A 12,394-nucleotide genomic window follows, 5' to 3' on the forward strand; every position below is an offset into this window, starting at 1 on the left:
GACAAAAGAAATGAAAACCAAAGGTCAGAACCAAGAGTCAATGCTAAAAGTAAACCATCATTTCCACCCAAAGAGAGGAAAACAGGGTTACAGTGGGCGAAAGAGAAGCAGTGATGGACTGTTGATAGTTGGATTGAAAGTGATTTTGGGTGATAAATCACAGTTCTGAATTAGAAAAGGAGGTTTAGCTGGAGTCTTTATTTGGTATGGGTCCAATGGAACAGCTAAAATACAAACAAGTACTTTCCAACAATCATAGATAATCACTCGGTCTTTTTTAAGGCAGTGACCTTATCTAGTTATCCTGCCCCAATCCCCAACATCCTCAAATGCAGCATAATTATATTCCAGCCGTAATAAAATGCTGCTGAAATATACGCCTGCAACTCACATAAAGAAGAAAATCTTTAGGCCTTTAGTGTGCCCTCTTCCTACAACATACTACCTTTGGGTCTACTTCCTTCTGGATTCTCATTGGTGTTTCTAAGGTGAATTTGGATGCTAGCCCGCATTCCTTTTTTAACTGTGACTGGTCAGTAGAGGTGTCGATAATCAAAATGAATCAATCGATTGCCAATGCCCCCCAAGAGCACCTCAATGTCCCCTTTTATTTTTTTTTAATTCCTTTTTTTTTTTACTTGTCCAGCATGACAAGAGCTTTATGAGTATAAGGCTACTCTTGATGATCTGATTTATTTATTTGATCTTATTTATTTATTTTGAATTATGGAATTTATGTAGTCTCCTTGGACCTGACTGAAGGGGACAGAAAAAGGAGAATAGTGAAGAGAAGTAAAAAGGAAACAGAGACAAAGATACAACAGATAAAAGGTAACAACCCTTCAATCCAAACAAACACCAGACAGCCAACTGCTCCACCTGTACAAAAGCACAACAAATCTGATAATCATCAGGAGTTCCTAAAAAATAACCAAAACAACAACAACAAAAAAAAAAAACATGTATCAGAACAACAGCTACAGTACCAGATACACATAAACACACACAAAAAAACCTAAACAAAAGTAGTTCTTAGTGTACAGACCTACTGGACAACTCAGTGACTGTGTTGGCATGCAGAGTATGAGGAATGAGGAATGATCAGAGATGAGCGTGATCATGCAAAAGTGACCACGCCTCTATGGAGGCTGGAAGCAGACTAGAAACACGGGCAATCAGCAGCGATCCTGGAGCACAAACCCAAGCCACCACACCACAAAGACCACCTTGGACCAGAGGAAGGCCCCAGGCAGAGCGAACTGGGCCAGGCACCGGCCATTCAGGACAGCCAGAGCACAGGGCCACCAGGATGCACCCACCCTCATCCCCCAAGCCCATGGCATGACCCCCAAAAGTTGTTTGTGTGTTGCGTTTGTCGTGTTTTGAAGTGTACTAAAAACTGAGAGGCGACTCACCACAGGGTGCAGCCAAATTGGCCACTTAGATGGTCCCCTTCACTCCACCCAGCATAAAGTGCACGCCTACATGTGTATGAAAGAGAGAGCGGGGAAGGAGAGGGGTCCAGGGAAGTAAGTCCAGAGGGAAGTGGACTTCCTACCAAAAGGTGAGCTGCTGAAGGTGGTAGGCAGGACAGAACATACAGTAACCGCAGCCATTGAGTTGATGTTGCCAGATTTTAAAGTCCTGATATTTAGAGCATTATCTATCAATCAAGAAATCAAACTTCCTGTTACAGATTGGGTCTTGTAATCCCTGTTTAAACCATGTTTTTCTCTGTCCTCACCAGAATGGCACAGTACAGTGTGAGGCCATCTCCTGCCCTCCCCCTCACTGCCCTGCAGGCACAGCGCCTGCGTACATGAAGGGTGCCTGCTGCAAGGAGTGCCAACGTGAGTGGAGGACTCTTAACCTCAGCAACCTTCCAACACTTCTAAAATCATGGACACAAACACACACAAACACACACACAAAACAGCCCTTCCCAGCACATTTAGTGCACACATAACACCTCCACAAGGGCTGCCTGACAATTGACCAGGGCTCTGCTGTGTTGCTAAGCTACCTCCTAACATGTCCCTTGAGATGAGTTCATCCTTTTGCATATACATGGACCAATCAATTATTCACTAGCTGGCTTCAAAACACAGATGGCCACCAGTCACACAGACATGAGCCAGTAAATCTGGCATCACTGCATGTGATGTGAAGTAGTTCCTATTTATGGCGTGACATGTTGAGGCTGCAAAAAAAGTGTAGAGGAAAGAAATGTTAAAGGCCTGAAATGATTCATACACTTGCATAGTCTTTATAAATGTCCATTTTTAACTTTTAGCACTGATGTGTTCTGGCTGCAGGGATAAATAATTCTGTTTCATCCCATTGCTACACAGAGGCCCTGCTTTTTTTTCCTCAAGACTTTGAGCTAAGCAATGAACTCTTATTAGCCTCCTCACAGCAGCACTCTGCTCTCATGTTCTCTTAGCTCTCCTCTACATAAAAATGGATTTCAGTCTATATTATCCTTTCTCACCCCAGTATTATTTTGGCAGTAACCCCAAATTAAAAGACGTTATTTAAATGCCTTTTGGAAAAGAAAAGACTGGCAGTATAGATCAAAATCCAGCATGTGTATTACTTAGAGAAACTCATCACCTTATTTCAGAGTGCTTTAAGTTACTTATCTTCTCATATTGTACGTGTATTAGGTTACACAGCATATGAAAGATAAAATAAGGCAGCAGAATCTGCATTGTATTTTTTTGTAAATTTGACTCCGCATCTTGCACTAGCTGACTTAATTTAAGAACCCACCCATCAAAACCTCCTACACACTTCTGCTGTTGCTTTCTTGCTTCACTTGCAAGCAATACATGCACGGGATTGAACTCTTTATCAGAATGAAACCATTAGTCTTTCAGATTTTAATCAACTTGCTTCACCATCATTTCCGCCAGCCCGGGGGTTAGGGATGAAACAACAGGGGTTTTAAGCATGACTATATCTGCTGCTGTGCTACACAAATATAAACACATAACAGGTAATACCCTTAAACTCAATACCCTAGTGCTCACTTATCTCAGTGAGGTAGACAAACACACATCTAATTACTGATGCTCCTGCTTTGGAGAGAAGCACACCACAAGTTTCTCAGCTACAAAGATACAATTCGCTCTCCAAATTAAAGCCTTATCTCACAGCACAAGGCCTTGCAGGAAGGAGTTCTGAGTCTCTCTTTTTTTATTGTCTGTCAAGTAGAGCGTCAAATGGATGTTTCAGAAGTCTTCTGCTTTCATGAGGTACAGCTTTGTGATAAAGCCTGACCTGCTGTGTCAATCATTTTTGCTCCTCATATCAATCTGAATCTGCCTGACCCCAACCGCTCATCAAACACACTTTTCCTGCCCATGTGATTATTTCTGAACACTCTAACCCCACCCTCACCAATTATATGAAACAGTTTCTCCTCAGTGAAGAGGTGAGGAGCACTTTCTGTCTCTACATATTAATCATGTCATCACTTTCTCTGTAGCAGTACTTAATTGGGTTTGACATGGCTGATTTGGCTTGAGTCTCATTTACCTGAGGCCTTAAAAAGGCTTAAAAACACTATAAATATTAAGGACAGAGTGTGACATGCAATTATAAAACCCTTGATGAAAAACATTATTAAGTTTAATATTGACAAAACTAGACATGGCATGATAAACCCCGCGAAATAAAAGCCTGGGGTTTATTTATTATAAAAACACACATATACTAAAAAATACTAAGAACATATGATGTGTTGAAAGTAAAATGTTGTACTGTTTCATGACAAATATGAAATCTTGGTTTTGATGGGTTGAGCATGTTTACATCTGTGTAGCATCACCTCTTAACAACACTTCATAAGTCTAGGGATTAAGGAGACTGGACCTATGGGAGAGGAAAGCTTTCCATTCATGCATTTAATAGGATTGTACCTCTTCAGCTGCCCTGGGTCTTTTTTTTTTTTTTTTTTTTTTTCATAATTTGCCAAATGTTTTCAGTTAGAGAAAGGTCTGGACTGCAGATGGTCCAATCAAGTGCCCAGACTCCTGTTAAAAGAAGTATAGATGCTGGATTTAGTTTAGCATTGTCTTGCTGAAATATGCAAATACTTCCCTGAAAAAGACATCATACACATGGGAGCATTAGTTGGTATAGAACTTGTATGTACCTTTCAGTATTGATGGTGATGATCTATATTCACAGAGGTGTGAATATAGACGCAAGTAGCAAGAATCCTTTGAGGATGTTATGTACTTTAGATGATGTCATAGTCAAAGTTTTTACTGAAGATCATTACTTTGCAATGTTCTGGAGTAGATTAGTATTTCTCAGTTCCTGTCCTTAAGTAGCACAGCCCTGCATGATTTAGATGCTTGTGCATTTAACACACCTGGCTGAAATAAATAGCTTTTTAACAGACTTGTAAAGAACTTATTGAGGAGGTCAATTAATCTGAATCAGGTGTACTGGAGTAGTAAAGCATCTAAAACAGTTTTGGTACTTGAGAATCAAAACTGAGAAACACTGCTGTAGACAGTCTTTATTTATTTATTCTTTACCAAATCTTAGTGTATTGTTGCCAATTATTCTAATTAGTTGCAACAAGTTCTTCCAGCTACTCGTTTTATTACCACTTACCTTTTCAGCCTTTTTCTTGCCTATCTTTTGGAAGCTGAAGAATTGCTGCTTTATCAGACAGCAGCGACTCCTCTGCCTTTCCAGCTTGTAATTTTTAGGAATGTTGTCACCATCAAATTCTGGATGAGCTAATATATTTCATGAAATAGTAAAATGTCTCACTTACAAGATCTGATATGTTCCGTTGAGAATTAAATATTGCCTTTGCTATTGCTTTAGCCTGCTTGCTGGTGTCTTACTGTGTGGAATTTGCATGTTAGGTTTATTGGTGATTCTAAATTTACTTAGAGGCTGATCAGGCCTCCTGCCAGCTAGGACAAACTCTAGCACCCCTGCAACCCTGCACTGGATTAACTGAGGATAGAAAAAGATGGATGCTGTTACTGTACTTTAACACTGAGTCTTCAATGAACTTAAACATGTTGAATAATTCTTTAAGATGATTCCTTTCACTACAGCTATACTTAATACAACCATTGCACCTTGGCATACTTACAGTATATGAACATTAATGGCAATGTGTTGTGAGAAAACTGTGACACTATAAAGACTATTATATGAAGCAATGACTCATGCACCATCCAGTCGTGTGCAAACAGTAAATAACTGCATGACTTTTCTGTCAGTTTCACATCTCTGAAGGAAGCATCGGGGACATAAACGGTAAAAGTGTCTGCTGTCAGAATGACTGAATGCCAAACCCTTTAAAACCAATCACGAAGCCATTAATGTTGCATATTTCATGTCTGAAATAGTTTTTAAAAATAGCTAAATTAATGTGATGATTTAGTATTTTGCAAACAATAAAGCTCCTCCCCTGCTTTTCAATAGCTGCGCTTCGGCTTTCATCTTTTGAGTCTGGGTTTTGATCTGTTTGCATTTGACTTTTACTGAAGCAGCAACCACAGCCTCAGAAATACTGTACAGAGTGGATTGTTGTATTCCATCACAGTAACTCTCATATTTGAAAAGAGGCCACGAATAAATAGTTTCTAAGTCAAGTGAGAAAGGAGTAAAGGTTATTACTCAATCATCTCTGAAGCCTTTTGCTGGTCTACCAAGCAGTGGAGTAGTTGGAAACATTTGGTGGAGCATTTGGGAGTTCATTTCCAGTCCATCTCCTGTAAGAAAATCACTCTGCAGCCCATAGCTGTTTCCCTCCTCCACCTAACTGGTGTCCTGTGTCCATTATTGATCAACGCACAGGGCCACCGATCTGTTCCATTAAAAGTCACTCTAATTCAATCTGTCCATAAACATTAAAAAAAAAAAAAATGTCTTTAGATGTTTTAGGACAATTTTTGATGCTTCAAGTTTTTGCATACAAGTTCCACATTTTCTTCTCCAAGCATCTTTTGTAACCCTGTTATTGTTTACCACTAGTAATTCCACTTCAGTAGTTCAATGATAGTAAATATGTTGGGTCTGAAAGGGATTTTCTTTCTTTTGTGCTTTTATTGTCAGTTAAATCTAATTCATGTGTTAAATCTGATAAAGCTACCTAACAATTATGCTCATTAACATCAGATGTTCATCACTTTCACACGATCCCCCTCATTATTCTAAAACTTATTGTCTGAAAATAATTAAATTCAAATAATGCTTGGATGTACGTGTTTTAGAGCTTGAAAATTTACATAGAAAGCAGTAATTATTAATTTTCTTCTAATTAATAAAATTAGAAAGTTAAACATTTGCTGTGTTTTTCTTCATCATATATTTTGTCAAAAAACTATTATCTGGAATATATTTAAACAAGTGATGTTAGTTCATTTGTGTGTTTATTCTACAAGTGTTTATTACACTTATTTATGTTTGTGTGTTGCTTTTTACTACCAGCCGTCTGCTTGTTTGGTGGACGAGAATTGGTGGAAGGAGATCAGAGTGCTGTGCGCGACTCCTCTGACAGGTGCCTGCTGTTTGAATGCAGGGTAAGTTGTGTCAAAACCTAACTATATTAATTTAAAAGGATTTAAATAAAATCCTCTTCAGAGAGAGACTCTGTTGCAACTAATGCCAGCAGACACTTCAGAAGTATTAATGTCCATGTCACAGTAAATGCCACCTGAGTAAACACTCATTACATACAATGGTCTGCTTGGCCTTGGTTACTTCCCCACTGAATGATACAGATCTCCACAACCTGAACTAAACTTTTTTTTTATACCTGGTAAAACATGCCAGATTTACAGGAGTTGAGATTTGCATGTGGCTGTCTTTTTTTTCTCCCTCAGCTCTTCAGAGACAGGCTTTGTAGTGCACAGTTGTGCCCACGTGCAGGAGTAGATATCTGAATGTCATAGCAGTTTCAAGAGCACATCTATCTTTCATTACAAATGAGTTATCTGCAGTGAAAAACAAAAGAAAAATACTGGGTACTTAAAGCAATCTAGACATGTTGGGCTCTACCACACAGTGGAAAGAAGACTTTTATATAAATATAATTAAACTGGCAGAATTTTGCTTTTTGATTTTACATTTGGAGACAAAGCTCTGCATCTTTCAGTTATAGAATACTTCAGTCATTTTTCAATACTGTGCATCAGATACAAAGTGGTCCCAAATTGGGTTTATTTTCTAATTATTCAGAGTATTTTGCTTTGTCCGCCTGGTGTACCAGATGGATGAATAGCTCACTTTTGGGAGCGATTCACTTGATGACGTTACACCAGGCGGGCTCAATCAATCACAGAAGAATGATTAGAAGTTTTTTATCAGCCGACTTCATTCTCCTCCATTAATTCTGCAAGGCACCATTTGAATCTGGAGGTGCAGACAGCTGTCTGGCTTGCTTGCCCACACCTGGCCCATCTGTAGGCCCAGTTAACTGACTGGCATTTCAAGGCAGATCAAAGAAGTGGGGACGGGGAGCGTTGTCAGTCAGCCCACTGCTGCAGACTCCTGCAGGCTTCCCCTGACAGCTACTTGTCACTCCTCTGATCTTCTGTCTGCCTGCTGGCTGCAGGGGTGATGCAGATTTTGGGTGGTGGCCGGCAGTAAATAGATGATGAATCTTGCTTAGAAAGTTGCAGACTTTGAAGAGAAGTTTGCTCCAAAATGTCCCACAAATTGAGTTCTTTGTGTCCAGGGAGACTGGCGTAAGATCAAGTGAAACACACAGTACATGCATGACAGATGAGGAAGCTCTAGAGTTATTTGTTCAAGTGTCTCTGGTTTTAATGAGCCCAAATTAGCTTCAGTTGAAGGTAAAGAAATGAGAACACTGAAGAAGCCTGCCACAAGCATGCAAGGGAAAGGAGCCCTTACACACATGCAGGGTTTATCCATAGAACTGATTCACTGTTTGTTGCTGGTAATAAAGAAGCACCATGAATCATCATGTAAATCACTTTGGATAACAGAAAAATAGAGGAAAAAGTACCCACCACCTATTCCTGCCTCCCCCTGCCAATACATAGTTTGGTAAGAACCCATGAGTGACTAGTGAGTAATTGGTTCATAATGAACACAAAGCGAGGAAGGGAAGTGGGGCAGAGAAAGAGGAAAGACAATAGATGAATAATTACCTTTATAATTGCCTTCAGGCCTTGAGTAAATGAAGGAGGGCCAGAGTTCACATAAGAAGTAGCTCACAAGGATTTTGTGTCTGCCCTTCACAGGACAGGACCATGCATCGAGTGGTCCCCAGCGAGCCTTGTCCAGAACTCACCTGCCCAGAGTCGGAGCAGATCGCTTTGAGCAGCCGATGCTGTAAAGTCTGCAGAGGTATTACAGTCTTTATTTCATTACTGTTATCTCACCTAACATTTCTTATATAAAGGAACATTTTTTTTTAGAGTGCCAGATTGTGGATTTGTCCTGTGTGAAGCTAGCCTGGTATCTGTACTGGTACTATTAAAAAGGAGACATACTGCATATAACTTTTATAATATACAGCGGAAGCTTTCTAATTTGTCATTATTGAATTTCTTTTATTTAATAAAAAAAAGAAAAAATCCAGGATTTCATAATTAGCTGGAAAGCAACCTTTTTGACTCCAGAAATGTCCAACTTAGTTTAATCGCTTTGAGAGAATGTGATTGTGTTTATTGTTTGATTTCTACATTTGCACTGTTCATTGAGCTACACAGTGCAACTTTGCAAATAAGTTGATTTGATCCTGTAGATGTTTCTTTCTGTTCAGGGAAGGAGAGATATCAGAGAAAGACCAAGATAATTATTTAAAAAATTGGTATTTTACTCTTATGTGTAAATGACAGCTTCTACAGTAAAAATGTTTTTTAAAAAAACGGCCATGATAAAACTGTAAACATATGTTCCAATCTTCTCCTCCTCTTTCCTCTGCAACCTTTTCCTGTCTGTGTCTCCTGCAGGTCATGACTTCTGCTCAGAGGGCCACAGCTGCGTGGAGCACTCTGACTGTGTGAACCTGGAGGCAGGAGACTGCTGTGTTTGTAAGGATGGTTTCCGTCCATTGCGAGATGATAACGCCTACTGTGAAGGTATGTTTCCCAACTTCCATCTGTTGATCCCCGAATCCTACAGGTGATCTCTTAAAAGGTTTTCATATTTATAACAAGTTTCTTTTCTTGTGATATGCCAAAGTAATTGCATTTATGCTGTTTATTATATAGCTGAAAGGACCATCTCACAGTCAGCACAGATGTCACAGCTAATTTTCCAGTTTTCAGAAGAATGTGTTTACTGCTGTTGAGGTCGAGCAGCAGAAATCATGAAGCACAAAGACATGACCACCGACAACTGTGCAATTGTGAAAATAACATCGGATACATTTATTTGATCACAGCATGAGTCAGGAATTTAGAGAAAAACATTAATTAGGCCCAAAATTATCCCCAAAATGTAGCTTTTTCAAACTGAACGCTCCCTTTATGTTCATGTGTTTGGGCTATTTGGAAGTAATACACAGTTAAAAGGTGGAAATACCTGCTGAATAATTAGTAAAATAATGCACATTTTAAATACCCTCCCCAAAAAAACTCCACAACTGAATTAATGGTTTTGTTTGTTTTGTTTTGTTTTGTTTTATCACATAATCCTTTTATGTTGGTGACTGTAATCCTCTCATTATTAGTAACCATGACACGTACTAACAGCTTTTCAGAATGCATTTTCAGAAACTAATGTCTGTCTTCTCAGTCAGTCGGTTAATTTGTGATCTAAAAACATATGGAAGATTTTAATGCTTGCATGTATTCTGGGGATGTTTCTCTGGAGCATGCCAACTATGACCAGCGGGGTCGTCCATTACTGATTGCACACTGCAAGGTTCAGATGCCTCCATCAATGTTGCACTTTATAAGTCAAACACCACGTAATTAATTATTCCAGCCCTGCTCTTTACACAAACAGCATTTTCCTTGATTGCCTTTTAAATACCCCCTATTTTTTATTACATTATTGAAAACCATTCTACAAACATCCCTAAACATGAATTTGTTGTTGATGGTGAAACCTGCTCTCAGAGTTCAAATGTTCACACAAGAAATTCGACTGTCTCAGCTAATTTTCTCATCTGCTATCTTTGCTGAATTTTCTGGATGTATCATTAAAAATTAATCACTTTATCATCGTTTTATCCTGCCATAAAAATGTAGTAACTGCTCCCCCTGTGTATCTCTAGTAGTAATGCGCAAACATGGCATCAAAGTTATTCAGATTCTTTTGCGTTTGACCCTGACAGCTGCCCCGTCGATGCGCAGCCCTCTTGATCTTCCCTTTTCACAGTGAGCTCTGTTATGGAGCATCTGTTAGTGAATGCATGTCTCAGCCTATTTTGTTATCATCTCTCCCCACACTCCCTTTTAGACATACTTTGTCAACTTCATCAACATGATTCTCAAGCGTCAATCAAGCAGCAATGCTTTTGGTTGCTAGAACCAGGATGCAGAACAAAAATGCACACCCTGGATCTTACATCAGTTTACAGATATGAGCAGCTGTCCAGGTGATTATAGCCTGAGGGAATCTGCATAGTAACAGATACTACTGGATTTTAATTTGTAGGAAGTGATTCAGTTGGTTTTAAGTTAATCAAATGACAAATGTAAGCGTCACTGATCAGTGTGCAAATGTTGGCTTCTTGAAAACATCATTCAGTGTTTCAAATTGAACAATAATGACCCATGTCATTAAGTACAATTCTAAATACTTTTAGGATTTTATTGCCAAGCATGTCCTTTGCATTTTCCTTTGCATTCCTTTGTATATCATAACTTCAGGATGTTTAAAATATACAAAATAATATTAGCTTAGCAGCTGTGCTAGTTAATTGGTAGATCAGGTATAAAAAGCAATTAACTAGCATATTAATGTCTCATTAAACTCTTCTGAAATGCCAACAAAAAATGCTTCATATATGAAGTTCCACTCCAGCGATTGGTAATGCCTCAAGACTCATCTGTGTTTCTCAGAATTGTATATTTTTAAGTTTTTGACACTATAAATGTTACACACAATGTTAAATCGTCTTTAAATGGTTTAGGATATGACTTTACTGTTTCCTCATTCAGTGAATGACGATCATTCATTGAATTAATGATGATTAATCAATCTTGCATCCAAGCAGTTCTGTTATTTTAATATTAGAAAATGGACTAGTCATTGGTCAGCTCTTACAGCCAGACAGTTCTTGTCTTTAGCCCATATATCTTGGGCACTCCAGGTCTGCGGCCTTCCACAATGGATGCTCAGCTTTTTATGCTAGCTTGTGCTAACTTCCAACATCTGATTCACCCCAGCTTGTCAGTTCATCAGCTTATACTAAAAGCACCACCCAGCAAATGTTCGGGATTGGTTCCTCCAGCTGTCTACCTAAAATATTTGAGCTTTTTGACCTGAGACTGTGCAGACTGCTCTCTGCAGTAAAAAAATCCCAGTCATAGTATTAAGCTGAATTACACAGTAAGACAGAATCTGTTTGTTACATTATGTTTTATGTCAGGATGAAAAACTGTCTTCAGTGAAGGATCATTCAAAGATTATTATCTTGTAGGATTTACAACATATCCATAAATCTGGGAAACATTCTTAAAAAAAACAGTCAGAGTTAAAGTCCTTCATTTCAAGCATAGCTTCATTCAGCAATTACTTTTACCACATCAGAGGACTGTTATTATAGTAAATAATTTGGAAAGCAAGGCAATTATAGAAAACTACATTTCATAAATCATAACTCAAATCCAATCCTCATAGAGAAAGCTCTAACACAGCCCATTTAGTAGGAAGTAAATGAAAGATGTATTTACTTCAGCTGACTTTATATTTGCATACTTTAAAGACCTGTTAAGGACTTTTTTTTCTTATGTCCTGATACATAAAACCTTAGAATTAAAAGCAGAAGTACTTTCCTTTTTACGTGACTGCTTTTTTAAAGCAGCATTTCTGAAAACACAGCTGAACTATTTTCTGATTTGGAATCAAGACTCTAAAAACCTGCTAAAAATAACCGAACACGGTATTCTGTCAACAGTGTGTTTGGGTATCGTTTCATTGCTACCACATGCTTCCAATCTAAACTCCTCGAACACTTTCAGCAGTTCATTTTTGTAGATGTAGGAAGGAGCAACCTGTTTCATTATGTGTAAAAGTAAGTACAAGCAGACTTGTATCTCCAACATCAACACTTCAGACCAAGACTATTCATCTAAAGAGCAGCCTGGCTCTTGCTATGAAATTGGATTGTAGTGTTTGTGGTGAGCTTTTGCATCAGAGACTTCACAGAGAAACCTGAAATTGACTCAATTTGCTGATGGAGTTCTCTCAAAAGCAATTGATTTTTTTT

The 12,394-nt window shown here is 38.6% G+C and overlaps 1 protein-coding gene across 1 annotated transcript in view; it reads left to right on the plus strand.

Moving 5' to 3' along the window:
* Positions 1-12,394, plus strand: part of nell2a (neural EGFL like 2a) — a 75,610-nt gene that overhangs the window by 20,704 nt on the left and 42,512 nt on the right. The window contains exons 9-12 of the mRNA XM_041997898.1: positions 1,748-1,850; positions 6,469-6,560; positions 8,250-8,355; positions 8,964-9,092. Coding sequence (XP_041853832.1) covers positions 1,748-1,850; positions 6,469-6,560; positions 8,250-8,355; positions 8,964-9,092 — 430 coding nt within the window. The remainder of the gene's footprint in view (positions 1-1,747; positions 1,851-6,468; positions 6,561-8,249; positions 8,356-8,963; positions 9,093-12,394) is intronic.

Source organism: Melanotaenia boesemani, chromosome 10 (genome assembly GCF_017639745.1).
Source record: "Melanotaenia boesemani isolate fMelBoe1 chromosome 10, fMelBoe1.pri, whole genome shotgun sequence".
NCBI classification, from domain to species: domain Eukaryota; kingdom Metazoa; phylum Chordata; class Actinopteri; order Atheriniformes; family Melanotaeniidae; genus Melanotaenia; species Melanotaenia boesemani.